This window comes from Sodiomyces alkalinus, assembly GCF_003711515.1.
Source record: "Sodiomyces alkalinus F11 unplaced genomic scaffold SODALscaffold_6, whole genome shotgun sequence".
Lineage (NCBI taxonomy): Eukaryota > Fungi > Ascomycota > Sordariomycetes > Glomerellales > Plectosphaerellaceae > Sodiomyces > Sodiomyces alkalinus.
The window spans coordinates 1,775,068-1,794,189 of NW_021167084.1; the positions used below are offsets into that span (position 1 = coordinate 1,775,068).

The window sequence follows — 19,122 nt, forward strand, 5'->3', positions numbered from 1 at the left end:
GCAATGGCTTTAACGACTAATCCACACGTTAATGATGTTATGATTATCACCCAGAGCACCTAGGTAGTCCTCAATATCTCTCATGTATGCCTCTTTCAGAGCTGAACTGCTGACTATAATGATTTGTTCAAATGTTACGACCAAGGAAGCACAGCTGAATGGCAAGCGGTTGAATTTTTTTACAATTAGACGATTATATCAGCGAAACTTTTCTCTAGCCATCCAACACTAACCATCTAAGTTCTAACGATTCTATACAGTAAGAGGTTAGAAGTTCTCGGACATAATCTCAGTAATATTGCTCCTCGCAAGGTTCTCCGTCTCGTCCAGAACCTGAACCATGCGCTCCCTCACAGCTTTAGTCTGAGGATCGTCGAGTTTAGCCTTGCCCAGATGCTCCACCGCCGCGCAGACGACCGATTCCATGAGACGGAGGGACAACGGGCCCGCCACCCCCTGCTGATAGAAAGCAGGCGTCTCATTGACCTCCAGCAGCCACGCACTCCCCTCCGTGTCGACGAGGAAGTCCAGCGCATACAGCTCAAAGCACTTGTCGAGGGTCGTGAACTTATCCGCCATGGTATGCGCGGCAGCGCGGAACAGCTCGGCCGAGATGCCGCAGATCTGGTCGAACACGTCGTTCTTCCAATCGCCGCCGCCGGGGAGCAGGTCGTCGGCGATGTTCCAAAAGTCCCGCATCGACTCCTTGCCGACAAAGTCCTCCTCGTCCTGCAGCGCCGTGTTGGTGAGCGACGACTTGAGGCTCGGGTTCTTCCAGGGCGGCTCGTAGTCCTCGCCCGCCAGCAGGGCGAGCATCTCCCGGTAGACGTGCACCTTGAGACGCCCCATGGAGAGGACGTAGGTCCGGATGTGCCATTTGCGCTTCTCCACCGGCGGCACGGAGACGATGTACCGCTGCGCGACGAACTCGCGCATCTGCGCGGATGGGATCCGCCCGTTCTCCTTGAAGACGTACTGAGGCTTCGGCGCCTTTCCGTTGTTCTTCTTCCCGTCGAGGCTCAGGCCTCCGGTGGCAGTGACGAGGACATCCAGACCGTCCAGGCCGGGGGTGGACAGGGACGGAGAGAACATGAACCCCTTGTCGTCATCCGCGTCCCCTGCGTCCATGTCGGGGTGGAGGGAGCACGAGGGTTTCGCAGCCACTTCGGCCCCCTCGGACTGTTCCTCCTCGATGACGGATAACGCCTCCGAGTCCTCGTCGTCAGTCTCGTACTCGGCCAACTCGAGATGGCTCGCCAGCTCTTCGATGGTGCTGAAGAGGCGGATGCCGGAGCCGGAATCGACCAGAGCAGGCTTGAGGATCCACCAGTCGCGCTCCGAGGCGGGCTTGCCGGCGTTCTCCTCCAGGGTATAGAGCAGCGTCAGATCGTCCGCGGCTGCCAGTGCGTCGTCGACGTATTCGGCATAGTCGAGGGATAGGCGCACCGTCATCGGAACATGGTCCTTCAGGATGCTGTCGGGCCTCTTGGCGGTCCAGTATTCCACGACTTGGGAGAGGTAGTCCTTCCGGGCCACGGCATCGCTGTTGGGGTACGCGTTGATGAGTCCGTTGGCGGTGTTCAGGATGGCGAACCGGCGGTTGAGGGTTTGCCCGTCGCAGACCTGGAGGACGGTTGCATCGGCCGACCTGGGGAGGTCTTCGGCGTCGTCGACGAAGGTGGCATCCGGCACATGCCGTTTAATGTACGACTTGAGGTGCTCGTCCAGCCAAGGACAGGCGCCTTCTACGAACACGTGCATTGCGTCTTGGAATTCCGAATTGTACCGAAAATTCAAGCTGATCCCTTTCTTTTCCCTTCTCGTCTGCTTCTTCTCCTTTCAACCAGAGTCGCGCCCTGGTTCTGGAGGGAGGCCTGCTTGTGGAGGGATGGCGGCAAGTTGCATGGATCTGTTTAAGCGGCGTGCCATATGGCTGGTAACTTCAACGACGTCGGCGAAGGTGTCACTGGTAAGGACTCAAGGAGAACTGTGTAGTCAGGGGGCCTAGAGGATGCTCTAGGAAAGAGGGGAGAAGCGAGAGGAAATACCGTCAACGTCTTTTGGGGCTTTTTATGAACGTTGGCTTGGACGCAGAGAATCTTGGATCGATCGGTCGTGTGTAAGTGAACATCGCACAGAGAGGCCCGGCCGGGCCAAGGAACCATGCCAAGGGGGATGCCGGGCCATTCATTACCTAAAACCCGCTGAGTGGGCATCGCGAAAACTGACTCTTTGTCGTCTCTATTGGACCTTTTTGGTTTCATAAACGTAATTCCTCCCAAATGAATCCCGAGGCATAATACAGATCCCACTCGCTCAAGACGGACATGAACCTGAATGTGTTGTTGTTACATAACCGGGATCCACGGTGACCCCTGAACCGGTGGCATGCCGGCTGGAGCTGGACTTGTCGGGCTGACCGCCGTTCATTCTGGCGTGATTTTTGAGGGAGTTCTTTGGGGCCCGCCTCCTTTTTTTTTTTTTTTTTTTTCCCTTCTGCACGGCCGCGCCTTACTACGTTAGGCTAGGTGCGTGCTCGAAAGCATCAACCTCAGAGTCTAAGACGGCTGCCCACAACCTCAAGGTATCAACGCCCATGCCAGGAAAGTGCCCTCTGAGAATGGTTTGTCCACGAGGCCAGCCAGAGCCGTTCATGTTGTGTGCGAGGTTTGATCACGCACCGCCGGTACGGACCCCGGGCCCCGGCCCCCGCCGCCGTCCATGACTCGGAGATTACTGTGCCGAGATCGAGATCAGTCGGCGCATTTCATCCCAATTGCCGATGCATGCACAGAGTGTACGTACACTGAAAGGGAAGCATGCTTCCGACACGACGTTGAGAAATATACCGCACAGAAAGCTGGCATTGAATGTTCAGATTAGTCCCCTACTTTAGTTATCAATATATCAAGTGGTTCCTTTTGGAAAGCGTACATGTACTCTTTGGACTCTGGGATTTCTGCGATTTTCTACGTACCTACCTTATGAAGCGCCGAGAGAAATGGCGTGTACTTTCCAGGTGGCTTGGTACACCTATCGTACGTAATCTCATTGGTCCCACCGATGACTAAGAACTTGACCCCTTTCGGAGACACCGCCCGGGACGTTTGCGCCATTGAGCCGACCAGGGCAGGAATCATCCCCTTCGTCTTCGTTCCCCTACGATCTGCAATCTCCTGTCTCATCTTTGGGAGAGCCACATTGCTCAATGCCCATACCACGTGCCTCTTTCTTTCCCTTATTCCCCTTCTTTCCCCTTTCCTATTCACGCGTGATGCATTCGTAAACCAACAACGCCAACCGCATTTCCTTCTCTTCAGCACCCAACGGACTTCCCGGCTGTCCCTCTAGCCCCGATGCATTTATCATAGCACAAGCTGCGCTTCAAGAGCGTTACGCTCACTCCACCGCAAGCCTCTGGCCTCGTCCCTGTGTCGCCGTCGACGAAATAATAATAATCAAAATATGAGGCCCCGTGGCATCACCTTCGCCCTCACGGTCGCCGCGGCCCTCCTCCTCGTCTTCTGGACCGTCACCCGAATCCGCACCTTCACGAGTCTCTTCGTCGCTCACTCCGGCATCGTCTTGACCCAGGACCAGGTCGCCAGCAGCCACAACGCGTCGCAACCGCAACCCCGGACCCGCGCCATTCCCAAGATCACCCACCAGATCTTCCACAACTGGAATGATAAAGGCAACGACACCTTGCCCGCCGACTGGGCCGTCTTGCGCCAGACCTGCATTGACCTGCATAGCGACGACGACGACGAGTGGCAACATATGCTCTGGACGCAGGCCAAGTCTCACGACTTTGTCGCGACCAACTTCCCCTCTTTCCTCGCCATCTACGACAATTACCGCTACCCGGTTCAGCGCGTCGACGCCCTGCGGTACCTCCTCCTGTACCACTATGGCGGAATCTACCTCGATCTCGACAACGTAATGCTCCCTCTTCTCTCCCATCATGCTGGAAAAAAACAAAAGAAAAAAAAAGACGTTCTGACATTTCCTAACAGGGCTGCCTCCGCGACCTCGAACCCTTGCTGTACTACCCGGCCTGGACAACCGAGTTCCTCAGCGGCGGTCCACTGAACAACAACCTCCTCGGCTCCAGCGCGAAGCACCCGTTCTTCGGGATCCTGGTGTCCGCGCTCGAATACTACGGCCCCAACGATTACTTCATGCCTTACATCACCGTCTCGTACACCACTGGTCAATGGTTTGAGACGATCGCGTGGGAGCGCTACCACCAGACCGCCCAGGGACAAGCCGAGCCTCTCTATCGCATCTTGGTGGACAACGAGCCCACGCCCCCGTCTGCGCCGCAGGGCCCCCACGGTCCTGTGGTGTTCTTCAGCACGGGTCGAGGCGGGACCTGGAATCAGTGGGACAACTTCCTGTTTGCCTGGACGGGAGCTCAATACTTGCTTATTGCTGTCCTCGTCGCGGCGGTGGTGCGCTTGCTTTGGTGGCGTGGCCGGCGCACGAGTGTGGCGCGGAGGGGGAGGTACGACTTGTACAATACCTTCATGGGAAAACGATAGCAGCGGTGTCGAGGTAGAACGGGTAAATTGAAGTGCCTGACCGCTGGTCCTGAGTGACGTGCGTTTCTAAAGTCTGTCATGTCTCACTACCGTGGACGGCCCACTAGCCCAACCTGAAAGAAATACTTGGCCGGAATGTTGTAATTAATTCTTGAACGATTCTTACAACACGGGCGCGAGCTGAATCTCCTTGCTTTCTACATTCGTCCCGTCGACTCGCAGCGCGTACAGTGTTTAACCAACCTCGATTCTCCGGCACCAATCCCGCCCACGCGAGACTTGCCAGTTACATAACCGGACCTCCATGAAGATGCTCAGGAAGCCTGCGATGCAAATGCCTCCGCTATCACTTACACTGGTGGCGCTAAGGCTGAACTCGCGATCCTCGGCCGGAACCTCGTCCAGAATCTCGGCGAACGTGTTCACGTACACGGCGCCGCCCAACAAACCTTCCCAGAAAATAAGGATAAACACGATATACACGGACGGGATGAAGTCGAACATGGCATGGAGGGCGAGGAGGACTAAGTTGCCGACCTGCAAGAGGGACGGCAGGTACAAGTTATGAATGCGCACCCACGGGATGGACGAGCGGGAAATGAAGACGCCCAGCTGGTAGAGGAAGCCGTACATGGGGTAAAACTCGCGGAACTCCTTGAACGGGGTGCCATCGAGCGGGAAGAGCAGCGTAGGGGTGACGCCCTGGTTGATGGTGTACTCGGCGATATACACCAGCAGCAGGGGCAGCATGTAAGGGATGAACAGCTTCCCCGCACGGCGAAGGTTGGCACGAATCGAGGTATTCCGCGGCACCGCCGGCTGCTCACGGTGAGCGGAATACGCCACCGCAGTGGACGAGGGACCGGGCGCGAGGAGGGCGGCCGACGCAGCGCTCTGGGGTAAATCGTCCACGTCCTGGTCGTCGAGATCCCGCTCCGGCACGGCGGTGTACTCCGTCAGCTTGGTACTCTGGCGCAACGGGCCCCGCGGCAGGACGACGAAGAAGCTGACGAGCATGACGGCGGGGAGACAGGCGCTGAAGAGGAGGCCGTCGCGGACGCTGAACCCCCACCAGTCGGTCATGACGACGTAGAGGCCGGCCCCCACGAGACCGGCGGCGCCGGTACCGCCGCCCCAGCCCGCCAGGCTCAGGGGGCCGTAGTAGTGGGTCAGGCCGAGGAAGCTGAGCTCGCCGCCGCCGGAGCTCAACGAGGCGAGGACGACGCCGACCATCTTGACGGCGACGGACTGGGACGGCGGGGTGAGGGCGAGGAGGAGCATGCCGGAGGTCGAGAGGGCGATCATGACGAGCACGCGTATGGAGTAGGGGACTCGGTGGATGAAGTAGGGAGCGACGAGTTTGGTGACGAAGGCGGGCATGACGTCGGCGAGGAGGACGACGCCCTTGGGGACGGAGGACCCGACGAGGTCTTGCGCAGCGGAGAGGATGATCACGTAGAGGACATTGTTGATCAGGCCTGTGGAGCGACTGGTTAGTTTGAAGCTTTTTCGGAGGGTCCGAATGAGGAGTCGAGGAGAGAAAGAAGCCATAAGAGAAGGCACATACCAAGCAGCCAAAAGGCAACGATAACGTGGGTGTCAGCATGGCGTAGGAGAGCCGACAGGCGGGCGCGATAAAGTGCCCACGACGAGGAAGGGGACCCAGGCATGGGAAGCAAGCCGGACGAGGAAGGAGAAGGAAACCTGCCGCCTATCGCAGAGGGTGGGCGGGAGGGCGACATGGCCTTCAAGAACGGTGGATTTTGCGCCGAGGCATCAAGAAAGGAAGGGAGTTCGTTCGGTCGTTACGTTGTATGGTGTCTGTCTGACTGGTGAAGTTGCGTCACGAGATTAATGGTCAGTCCCAGTAACCTACATTTGGGGACCAGATAGGAATATAAGGAAGTATGGAGTACTTTGTGCCTCGGGTGAGCTGTTCCGATTCGTCAGGCTATAGTAGTAGCGTCTTACCGTCGAGTAAAAACGCCTTAATATTAAATAATAACGCCTTACGTTATACAGGCGCGATCTCGCGGCCTAGGAGCAGACGGCTACTACTTTCGAGTAGATGGCTACTCTTAACCTGGCCTAGGCTTAGGCCTAGGAAGACTTACCTACGCCCTTAGGGTCTGCCTTAGCCCCCGCGGGGGTTAGCTTTATAGGTAACGATATATTTAGCGACGGTAGTGGCTCTGCGTAACCTTAAGGCTCGCTATCGGGGGTTATAATACCGTAAGGTCTATAGGGTCCGCTAGACCCTTACGAAGTGCCCGACGATAATGATATAGTACCGGCCTTATTAGTGAAGAAGGGGAAAAAGGCTCTAACGCCCTTAACTCCTTTATTAGGGAAGAAGAAGAAGAAGTAGAAGGCGAAGACGCCTCTATCTCTTCGGCCTTCGATACTATCCGCGGGTAATAGGTAAGAGGGGGGAATAGCGGCTACTACCACAGGGTAGAGCCAGGTATATATAGAGGGTAATAGTAACGAGGTGGCTAAGCAGGAGCCTACCCCTTTAGACGATGAGTTAGTGGAGTTTAAGGACGCCCTGAAGGGGCCGTGATAGTATAGGTGGAGGAACGGTTATTTCTTTTTTAGGTTTTTTACTAGCCTTCGGGTTAGGTTTTTCCTTTTTTTTTTTAACCAGCTTTAGGGTATTCCTATCATAACCCTAACAGTCTCTAACCATACTTCTATTATAATATAATCGCGTCTCTATTATAACGGTTAATTAAGGGAATAGTAGAAGGAAATAGACTTTAAAGGCGATAAGCCGTTATACCGAAGGAAGAGGAACGGGGATTAGGGCATTATACCCGAAAAGGGATAGAGGTCGGGAGTAAAACGCTTAAAAGGAAGAATAGAGATTAAGAGTAAAAGCTTAAAAGGAAGAAAATAATAACTAAGGCGATAATGCCTATATAGTCCCCGTCTAGGTTAAGGGGGGGTCCCTTTATAAGAATTTATCTCCACGGCCTATTAAAGGGTTTTAGTTAATATAGCCGATACGTCGACTCTTATCTGTATTAGGTCCCCTACGGAGATAGTATGTAAACCTATTTAGTTCCTAATAAGTCTCGTTATCTGTAAAGAGGGGGAAAGGTAGAATAACGTCCTTACGTCGTGTCTATAAAGTCTTCTATAGAAATAGTGTATAGACCTATTTAGTTCCCTAATAGTCTCGCTATAAAGTGCCACCTATAAGGAGGGAGGGATATATAATAATACCCTTACGTTATCTTTATATGGTTCCTATTAGGGATAATATATAACTCTATATAGTTCCCCAAGACGGAGAGCCTTATCCTAAAATAATTATTAATAAGTTTATCGGGTATATTCCGCTTCGGCTCCTAGGTATTCTCCTTATCGCTATAGCTGGTCTATTTAATTAGGTACTAGCGCCGTTAGCCCTGATATTAATAGTCTAGGATAGCCTCGACCTTATATTCTTCCGAGTCTGGTTCGACGTCGACTATAGGTGGTTCCGGTTATAATCCGTCGCGGGACCTCTATAGTTCTAGCAGGGAAACGGGGAAAACGTTATAAATTCTTATACTCTTTAGCAGTTCCAACTAGTAGGTAAGGCTATATATACTAACGATTTTGGTTACCTTATATAGCCCGATAAACTTATCGCTAAGCTTTTTAGATAGCCTCTTCTATCGGATATTTTTCGTGGATAATAAAACGTACTCGTCCACTTTAAAGGAATATTAGGTACGACCGTTATTATAATACCGTTCGTAGGAAGCCTACGCTCTTTTAATAAGGTCCAAAATAGACCGGCGCTAGGCTATAAGGTACTCCGTACGGCGCTCGGCTTTAGCGGTATAAACCTCGCCTACCCTTAGAAGCTATACTTTATTAGGGCCTCGGGGGTTATAGCCTATTAATATATCGGATAGGGTATAACGTATTATAGAATACCACGCTATATTATAGGTGAATTCTGCTAATAGTAGTCGGTTAACCTAGTTATCCTATTCCTACGAGTAGAATACACGTAGGTAATACTCGAGGTTCTGATTCTCCTATTCCGTTTATCTATCTGTCTACAGGTGCCACGCTATAGATAGGCGATATGCGGTGCTAAGACACCGATATAAGGTTACCTAAAAACGACTTATAAATAATAAGCCTTAGTCTAATATAATACCGTTAGGCAGGCTGAAAATACGGAAGACGTGATACTATAGAGACTTAGTAAGTCCTTCTGCTATTAGGCCACTACTCGAGGGGATATAAATCGAGTACTTTATTAGGCGGTATACCACTATAGGGATAGTATCTCTTTTACGGCCTAGGCTATAGACCGGCGGTAGCCCCGTGATAAAGTTCATAGATATCTCTATAAAGAGGCGCGGAGGTATTAAGAGACTCGCTAATTCGTTATATAGCTAATAGTGCCACGGCTTAGTATGTTAATAGGTAGTATAGGTGGGTATAAACTATCGGATATCCTTAGGTAAATAATCCTAAAAGTAGAAGTCCGAAATCCTCTTAGTAGTCCTTATAACCCTATAGTACCCCACGCTGGGTCTATTATAGAAACACTGCAGGACCTTTTAATAAAGGCCAGAGTAGTCTAGTATAAAAACGCGATTCTTAAAACAAAGGATACTAACACTCCTAGACTAATACCCGTGCGTGGCCTTATTACCATAGGCCTTACGCTATCTAGTGCAAAAAGGGTTATCCGCTTACGCCTTTACTACCTTTTCTAGTAAGGTGGGGGAATTAAGAGCGGGAATAATAAGGGCAGTGCGGGAACTACGCTAGTTCCCGATAATACCTAAAACAAAACGCCTCAAAAAAGGCTCTAAGATAAAGTCATCCACTTACGTCTTAACTATCTTTTCCGGTAAGGTAGGAGAAGCGGGAATAGCGCGGGTACTATACTAGGTCCTATATAGGCCTAAGGCTGAACGCTTCGAAACGGACTCTGGAAAAAGGTTATCCGCTTATATCTTAACCACTAAAATAGGAGTAGCGGGAAAATTATAACCAGGGCTATTACGGGAACTATCCTGGTTCCCGATATAGCCTAAAATAAGGCGCCTCGATAAGGGCTCCGAAAAGAGATTATCCGCCTATACCTCTACCACCTTCGGTAAGGGGGAGTTAAGAGCGGGAATAGAAACCAGGGTAGCACGGGAACCACGCTAATTCCCGATATAGCCTATAAAAGGCTTAGAAAAAGACTCTGCCGCCTTAGCCCGGTTAGTAACTAAGGCACGCTTATAGGGCGCGTGCTAGGGCTTTCTTAATAGCCTATCCGCGGGGTTTAATGTCCCCGGGCGGTGCCGAATCTTAAAATTAAACGGGGCGAGCTCCTTAAGCCACTTAGCGTGCTAGCCCTTAAGCTTTGGCTTATTTAATAGGTGGCGATAGTTTAGGTGGTCCGTTTGAACGACCACGGGGCTTTAACTATAGGTAACGTAATGACGCTACGTACGGAAAGACTCGATAATAGCTATAAGCTTAGAATCGGGCGTGCTATAATTAAGCTTAGCCCTATATAGCTTACGGGATATAAACGCTATAGGGTGTTATAAGCTATCCTCGAGTTAGCTAATAATAGCGCTAAGAGTAAAGGCAGAAGTATCTAGCTTAATACGTATCGGCAGAGTAGGGTTAAAATACCGTAAAACGGGCGCTTTCTAGAATAGCAGTTTTATCTCCTTAAACGCGGTCTAGGCCTATAGGGAAAGTATGAGGATCCTATTATACCCCCCCTTTAAATAATCTATAAAAGGGGTAACGACCTTAGAATAGTTCTTAATAAAGCGCCTATAAAAACCTATAAAGCCTAGGAAGATCTATATCTTCTTAACACTATTAGGAAGCTCCTAGTCGCAGATAGTATTAACGCGGGATAGGTCTATACGTACCTTATCCGGGCTATAGATAAACCCGAGGAACTCGATATCGCGGGTCTTAAACTTATACTTATCGGGGTTAGTATACAGGGACTACTGCCTAAGCCTAGTAAGGACCTCGCGGACGTATACGCGGTGGGTAACTAAATCCTTATTATAGATAAGGATATCGTCAAGGTATATAATGTAAATAGTGTCGATAAGGCCCGTTAGTGCCTAGTTAATATACCGTTAGAAGCTCGCGGAGGTGTTAGTTAACCCGAATAGTATAACGAGATACTCGTAATAACCGTATTTCGTCCGGTACGCCGTTTTCCACTTATCGCCCTCCCGAATCCGTAATCAATGGTATACGTCCTTAAGATCCAGCTTAGTGTAGTACTACGCCGATAATAGCCGATCTAGGATTTCGTGGATAAGGGGCAGGGGGGTACAGTCCTTAACGGTCACCTTATTTAGCCCTCTATAATTAATATAAAGGCGTAGCTTACTATCTTTCTTAGAGATAAATAGGATAGGGGCGCCGGCCGGACTAGTGGATAGTCTAATTCACCCTTTTATAATGGTATCCTGTAGATACTAACGTAGTACCTTAAGCTCTTAGGCGGCGAGGGGGTAAATAGGACTATAGGGAGGCTTTTTATCCTCCTCGACCTTAATAGCGTGGTTCTACTATTAGTGCGTTAGTAGCCGTCCGGCGTTTTCGACGTTAAAAACGTTAGCGAAATCTTAATACTATTCCGATAGCGTGGAGGTGGCTACTAGGTCCCCGTCTAGGCTAGGGTAGACCCCGTCTACTAGGAATTTATCCCTATATCCTACTAAAGGGTTTTCTATTAGGCCGGAGTGGCCGATATAGCCGATATAGCCGATACGTAGGACCCGCGTAGAACCTATATAGGTTAGAGTAAGGATAGACTTAGCTTATCTGACTACCCTATATAGCTCTCTTAGGGATATAACTATACTAAGCTCCGTGTAGGATAAGAGATAGGTCTATATACTATACTGCTAATTAATATTAGGGTTAACGGCTATAAGCCACGGCCTCCTTAGGATAATCTTCGCGCCCGTAAGATCTATAACGTGGAACTCGGCACGCTATACCCTCTTTCGACTCTAGTAGTCGGTAATAGTAATAATCCTATAGAGGGACCTAAGGGTTATCTTCGTTTATCCTTCCGTGACCCAGGACACCGGGATTGAGGACCCCTCGGGAACCTAACTAAGTTCTAGGAGGGACCGGTCTAAAACGTTAATATCGGCACCTCTAGTAAGGAGAGCCGCTATCTATACCTATTCCCTACCTCGGCGAAGGGATACACGTGCCTTTACCGGTGTAGTGGTGGTAGAGGGGGTTACTCGAGGCGGGTATTATTCTTAGGGCACCTCGCCCATGACGCGGTCGACTGTAGGATAAAATATAAACACCGGCTAGGTATTCGGATTATTATTGCTTAAGCGCGACCGCTCGGTATAAGGGCTAGGGTATATAGTGGCGTAGTGCCCCTTTTAGTTATAGTTATAGTAAGTAATAGAATCGAGGTATAATAATAGTCTAAGGCGTATAGGGTAATTAGGAGTGGGAGCGGGCGTAGAAGTATATATAGGGGTAGATATAGGGGTAGACGTAGGGATACTAGTAGAACCGTAGGTAGCCGGAGCGTAGGGGTTATAACCGTGGGTACGCGAGCGGAAACGACGTTATTAGGTAGCGGACTAGAAGTCTATCCGGCTAACGGCTAACCTGTCGGTAATAGTTAAGGCCTTAGCCCTACGGTATACTAGGGCTAGATCCTAGTAGTCCTTAGGAATCCCTATAGACACTATATAGTCCCGAATAGGTAGGAGGACCCTTATTAGTACTATCTAAATCCTTTATTAGTCTAAGAGCTTGCCCGGTAGTTCCGACTTTAGGGCTTCCTACCGTTATATAAATTTAGCGTAAGACTCCCCCTCTCTTTGGGAGGAGATAGACTCGCTCTGGATCCATACCGCTACCTTTTATAGGCAGGTATTATTATCGTTAACCTAATAGGATAGCCAGGCCTATAAGGCTGCCTAGCTAACCATATTAGAGTCTCCGTTATATTTATATCGTAGTTTAGCCTGCTAACGTTCCTTAAGGTGGTGGGGGAGGCACGATATAACGAAGTAGTTCTTCGCGACGTCCGTGGGAAAGGATTAAGAATCCAGGTCGAACCGCTAGTTAGTCTCCTAGATAAACGTGCGATACTTAGCCTAGGATACGCTATCCTATTTAGGTAGGGGGAAATTAAACTTAGCCTAGGTAGCGGATCTGTGTATAGACGACGTCGTGGATATATCGTAGGTATACTAGGATCCCGCCAGAGTCACGACGCGATATCGGGGCTTAGCTATACGGCGGTGGGTAATATCGGCCGGGTTAGGATTAATAGCGGCGGCGGCGGTGGTAGTAGCGGCGGTAGTGTCCGCCTCTAGCTTAGTAAGGTACGTAAGCTTACGCTTACGGTGGTTCTATGCCTGTATCTATTTAACGCGTTTGTCTAGTTATTCCTCTATTAGCGTGGCTAGGTTAACATTCGTATATAGGGGTAGGTTAGAGTTATACGCGGGTCCCGGTATAGTTATAGGAGGGACGGGGACGGTGATAGGGGTAGAGGTAGTAGTAGAGGTAGTGCCGGCGATAGGAGTAGTAGTAGGTGCAGGAATAGGTGTAGTGGTAGGTACGGGAGCCGTGTTAGTTCCCGGCGTATCCCCGTTATATTCCTCGTTAGCGTCCTCCACGAAGGCGGTTTCGCTGTCGCGGAGCTATCGCTCGAACTAGCTAGTAGTCTTATTAAAATTAAAGGTGGGATTATTTATTTCGTGCTAGTTAGATATCTTAGTGACTCTCCTTAACGGTCTTCGCGCCCTTTAAGGGTAAAGCGATTAAAATATTAAATAGGTAGTCGTAAAGAGTGAAAAGGTAGGGTTAAATAAGGAACTAGGTGTAATCACGATAGGATTATAATAGGGTTAGAATGTGGGTGTAGCTAAAGAACTAGATTAATCGCTGGCCTCCCTCTTTAAAGGGGAGGCTCCCTCGCTCCTTAAGACTACGCTTTACTCCTTGAGGACTGCTTGTTTGCTTCCTCCAGGGCTGCCTTATTTACTTCGAGGGACTATTCTGTTTACTGTGTGATGACTTACTTTATTTATGCCTGGAGGGGTCCTAGACTGGGCGTACCTGGACCCCTATGGGTTTATACTGGGGACCTATTATAACTACTATTGCAGGCACCTAACACTATATAACTAAACCTTTTACTATATCCCTAACAGCGTTTAAGTTTTCTATCTTCCTTATAGAGGTTAATCTATCCCGGGCAGTATAGTTAGCTCTTTATAAAATCTTACCAACTTTACCGGCTAAAGAGTTACGTTAACTATCTAAAAAGAAGGATAGTCTTTTACATGCTTTCTAAGCCTAAGTTCCTTAATATATAATCCGGAAGATATCGGTGAAGCTTAATCCTCGGAAACTCCTATCGCGTGCCTAGATTATCGAGGAGGCTATATTATTCGATATTAGACACTACCTCGAGATATTTTTAAGTTTACTAACGCTATCCTCCTTCTACTACTCCGGCCTTATTAGGCTGAATTACCCTAACGTAGTTAATAACGGGAGGTTAGAAATATAGGATACCCGCATATAGGGCGAATCCCTCCGGATAATATCCGGGCGTTATCTTTATTTCCCCGACGGCTCCCCTATTTTCCCTTTAGATTTTATTCGGTACCGCTGTCTTTTATTATACTACGACGAAATAACTTCATACTATCTAGGTCGTGTAGTATAGTACGGTCTTAATTTTTCAAAGGTATTATAGGGCACGCTACTAACCGAGGTAGTTATTATTTTACTAGTATACCTAAGAAATAGCCTGCATTCTTTTATTCCTATATCGATAGCGGCGGCTATAGATTCTTTCCTATCTCTTTAGTTCCCTAACTATATCCTATACCCCCTGCCGGAAGAGCTTATCCTTATAGAGAACTATAAAATTACCCTCCCTGTTTCTTAGCTCCTAGAGAGGGTTAATGTTTTCCTCTAGTATACCTTTAATCTAACGGATAGGGGCACTTAGTGTATCCTAACTGCTTATCGGTATATTATACGGTACCTACTAGATATAAACGGTAAAACCTCGTGGCGGGCTTTAATAATTTTAAATCCCTACCGAGGCAAGCTCGAACTTTCGACATATAGGCGGAGCTAGTTCACCGAATAATTCGATAGCTAGGATATAATATCCTTACCGTGGAAACTGTTTAGTGATAAGTTTAGACTTTATAGAAATATATACCGCTTTATTCTCGGTATCTGCGGACTCCCTATATTTCTTCCTAATTATATAGGCTTAAGGAGATTAAGTGTTTTCCCGATTACCCTTATACCCTTTAGATCCGACTATACTTAGATATTCTTAAGCCTTATATAGCTAGGTCACCTCGATAAGGGCTATAACCTTACGATTCGCAGGGAGAGGAAGTTTATTTATATATTCCCGCTCTGCTTTTTAGGTGATATAAAGCAATAGTAAAAGATATCCGGTTATTTATCCTAGCGGGCAAATAAACTATACCGCGAATGTTTAATGTCGGATAAGTCCCGTTAAGATCTTAACTTCGATATCGTTAAAAATAGCCGCTACCTCTATTATATAAAGTCAGTTCGTGAAAAAGCAGTAATAGAATAGGTTACTAAAAAGAGGTTAACTGTAAAGTCGGTTAGACTACTCGAAGATAATAAACTGCTTAGGTTAATATATTCCTTCTCTCCTATACTAGATCCTTACTGTACCCGGGTTCCCGATACCGTATATTTAGAGTTTATAAGCCTTATTAAACTTACCTACTAAGTTTTAGTCGATCATATTATCCTTCCGAAATTTCACGAAGACTTTATCCGAGCTTTCTAGTATTTTCCTTTGCCGCCGGGTTTTAGGAGAATTTAGTCCCCTCTCACGTATATAGATTTATAGCGTATAATAAAGGCGAGTATAGTATCGATTCTTATACCCGTCGTTCTTCGATACTAGCTAAATATATAGCGTATAATACCTGGTTTTACTGCTACTATTCGTCTAGAGGCACCTAACTTTCTTAAAAGTATTCACGATAGTATATCGGCTGCCGATCTTATCGTTATAGCCTTCTGGAATATTACTTATTCTAATCTCTAGGTTGCCGGACGCTACCCACCGTAAGTCTCGAAGTAAGATTTCACGAATATTATTAAGAATAGTCGAAAATCGATTTAGTTGATCTTCTAGTTAGTAGTATAATATATATATCGCCCTTTATAGCGGCGGGCGCTACGAAAGACTTAAGGCCTTATATAGTCTGCTCTATAGTTTATAAATAACTCGGGTCTCTGTTATAATATAGCGAGTATCTAAGGCGTGGATAGTAAGTACCTATCCTTATAAGCTATTATACCTTACCTATTTAGTTCGAATATTAATACCGTAATATTATGGATAGTATAAGCTTACGAACTAGAATACCCGAAAATATATTATAAGTTAGCAGAGTAACTAGAATCTCTAATTTTACTATCCTGGAGGACTCGGTAATAGATATCTAAAGACTCCCGGCGTTAGCTAAGGCAATTACCTACTAAAGAATAAAAGGTCTTCCTAATATCCACGTCGGACTATACCTCTAGGATATATAAAAGTAGTATAGCTCCTACTATCGTGTTTTTACCTTCCTTAGAGAAGATAAGTATAGGGAGTATAAGAACGATATCACGAAAATAAACTATAGGAACGTAGCCTCGGTCCTTTTATATTGTAAGCGTTTAAGGAAGACTACCCTTCTTAGTCTGTCCGGTTCCTTCGAGGTCGACTATCCGAAAGTGCACTCTGCGTTTATACGTTTCCGAACTAAATATACTATACTTACTTCTAAGATTAATACTAAGATATAAATCGGCGCTCTTAACAAAGAAGAAAATAATATACCTGTATTCGATATAGTGGAAGATTCGGCGTATATTAAGCCTCGGTGCTTTAGGGCTATATAGTAAAGAAAAGTACGAAGCCAGATATATTACCTCCTCTCGACGCTTTTTCCGAACTAGTAACTAGACTCCCGCTTTAATATACTATTATCCTAAGCGTATAAGAAAGCTTATAGCCTTAGAAATCTTATATATAGAAGTCGTGACGCCCTAAGATGGTTCTTTAGAATCAGTTTTATAACTAGGGACCGGTAGGCTTACTGCTTCTCGGTTAATAACTTTGTTCGTGTCCGAGATAAGGAGCTAGTACGGATTAATAGTATCTTCGTATATAAATTCACTGCTACTTTCCGAGTTTTCCTTATCGTTACGATTACGATAGGCCCTGTAACCGAAGATTCTATCCTTAGATACCCAATATACTCGCTAACCGAGGATAGGATTATCGTCGGTTTGCCTATACTATGGGAAGATAGGGAATAGGTTATATAGAGAGTAGATAAATCGCTTCTTCGTTACCCTTATAATATATATCTCGTATAAGAGATAGAGCTATTTTAATATTAGTTTTACTAAAAGCTCCCTGGATATTTCCTCGGTTTATAACTCGTGAGGCGGCTCGTGAATCGTTAATATTAATACTGAATCTCTTACGCCGTAAATTTACGGGAATATTAGCAGATATTTTCCTTTTTTTCTTATTAGCTATCCGACTATTAGTAAGTCCGTGAAACTTAATAAGCTTAGTCGTGACGTTACTATCTAGAATAGAATTTACATCACTACCTTACCCCGCCTAATATACCCTTTACCTTCTATTATACTCCTATCCTCTTAATTCATTTTCCTAGTAAAAATAATTCCTTTAATCTCTCCACCACACGTCTTACACTATTATTCTATTATACCCTAGACTATCTATATATTATCTTTAGACTATCTATCTATTATATAATTATACCGTTATTTTTTAATCTAGTATTAGATTTTCCCTATAACGGTTCTTTGGATATACGCTATAGAGAAGTAAGGTTACTACTCGAGTGCGTTAGTAGGCTAGCCACCCTTTAATAGCCTCTTAATAGCTTCTAAACTTTCACCACTAGCTACCGCTAGAGTACGTTAGTAGACTTCTAGTTTACTAATAGTGTCTTACTAGCTTATCTGTAGCTAAAGTTTACTGCTAAGGGCTAAAGCTCCACCGCTAAGGGCGAACGCTTTATCGCGGGGGGTTAAAGCTCTACCGCTAGGGACGGAAGGGGGAATAAGGCGATATACCGCTTAAGTGCGTTAGCGGACCTTTAGTCTGCTAATTATATCTTACTTACGTCGCTTAATACCCGCCTTAGTTATAATATCCGCGAAATATATAGCAGAATCTTATTAGCGATAGCTTTAAATTTACTCGCTAACTAGTGAAAAAATAATAATCGAAGCGTTAAGCGCGGTGCGGTATATTATTAATCCTTATTACCTGGATACTCCTTTACCTTACTCTAGCTTTCTAGTAAGCCTATTAATTTTTACTATTCTCTCCCGCGCTCGATAATATCTATCCCGGAAGTTTCGCTATATAATTTAAGATAGTGTGAGTGCTAATTCCCTATTATTATATATGCTTACTAACTTAAATATATATCCTTTAGGAGTATATAATACTTATTATTATTCTATGATAAGGCCTAGTATATAGGTAGAACTATAAGTTGCTTAAACGTTTTACGGATATTCTCTTCATTTTATATCTTCTAATATATTAAAGAATTATACCTAGGCACTACTATAATACAGGTAAGTAGCGTCCTAGCTATAGCCCGATATCCTAGATTCCTCTCTAATATTACGCTCCACTTCCTATCGGTTAAAGGTATAAAAACAGACTCCCTCGACTATAAGATTAAACCCTGGAATTCACTAACACTATACTAGGCAGGATGGTTTAACGATATAGTATCTAGGCCCGACCGATATAACCTTTACTAACTGCTATAACTAGGAGATAATAATACCTACGTAACCTAAAATGTAGAATAAGGTATAATAAAGCTAGGAGAGAACCTAGAAGTCGTGATAGAATGATAATATAAATTATATATTTAACTTAGGCTTTAGAATTCACTAATTATCGTAGAACTTAATCGAAACCTAACGCGTCCTGATTAGATCTTAGTAGGAATATACTAATATACCTTATTAAAGTACCTAAGTACCTGCTGCTATAGTGCTACCTGGCGTAGTAAAACTTAATAGTATAGATAATTAGTTATCGTGGTCTTTATATTATCCTATTAATTAGGTTAGTATAACTATCGATAGCTATTATAGTTAACGAGTTAGGATAGGGATTATAGCTAGGCTATTATCGCCGATAGTCTAAAGAGGAAGGGCTAAAGGGATATTCTGATTATAACGTTAAAATTAATAGAATAATAGTATAGATATAATAATTAAGCTAGAATATACTATCCGATATAATACACTATCCAGAGGCTAATATACTAACTAGTCTATCACGCTAGTCCGGACTAGTTACCGTTTTCCCGTTCTTATACTAGCTATAGTGATAGGATAAATATTACTATGTAGCGATTGCCTAAAATAGTAAGGTCGCTGGATATACTAAATCCTGGATATAATAGTATTAACATATTGTAGCGCGTAACTGACCAGGCCAGTCATTCTGTCAACAGTCTAACCAGTA

General features: G+C 46.2%; 3 protein-coding genes across 3 annotated transcripts; 1 reads left to right on the forward strand and 2 right to left on the reverse strand.

The window, feature by feature from the left end:
• Positions 1–138: 138 nt before the first annotated feature.
• Positions 139–2,144, reverse strand: SODALDRAFT_333898 (TTL domain-containing protein). The gene has a single exon (XM_028612088.1). It carries the CDS (start codon positions 1,759–1,761, stop codon positions 268–270), a length of 1,494 nt encoding a protein of 497 aa, XP_028465932.1. The 5' UTR covers positions 1,762–2,144; the 3' UTR covers positions 139–267.
• A 1,321-nt stretch (positions 2,145–3,465) lies between these two features.
• SODALDRAFT_324552 (hypothetical protein) lies at positions 3,466–4,544 on the forward strand (the record flags this gene model as incomplete). The annotated part of the gene is made up of 2 exons (XM_028609896.1): positions 3,466–3,939; positions 4,017–4,544. The coding sequence occupies 2 exons, from the start codon at positions 3,466–3,468 to the stop codon at positions 4,542–4,544; spliced, it is 1,002 nt and encodes a 333-aa protein (XP_028465933.1).
• On the reverse strand, positions 4,497–6,345 carry SODALDRAFT_333900 (BTN1 protein). Its single transcript, XM_028612089.1, has 2 exons — positions 6,112–6,345; positions 4,497–6,022 (listed from the first exon to the last, which is right to left on the reverse strand). The coding sequence occupies exons 1-2, from the start codon at positions 6,212–6,214 to the stop codon at positions 4,779–4,781; spliced, it is 1,347 nt and encodes a 448-aa protein (XP_028465934.1). The 5' UTR covers positions 6,215–6,345; the 3' UTR covers positions 4,497–4,778.
• Positions 6,346–19,122: the final 12,777 nt, after the last annotated feature.

What these genes read in the sequence shown, in the direction of transcription:
- SODALDRAFT_333898 (XM_028612088.1), bottom strand. Translation starts at nt 1,761, where the DNA reads ATGCACGTGTTCGTAGAAGGCGCCTGTCCTTGGCTGGACGAGCACCTC.
- SODALDRAFT_333900 (XM_028612089.1), bottom strand. Translation starts at nt 6,214, where the DNA reads ATGCCTGGGTCCCCTTCCTCGTCGTGGGCACTTTATCGCGCCCGCCTG. An exon ending in CGTTGCCTTTTGGCTGCTTG is followed by an intron (nt 6,023 to 6,111) that starts GTATGTGCCTTC and finishes GTCGCTCCACAG; the next exon opens with GCCTGATCAACAATGTCCTC.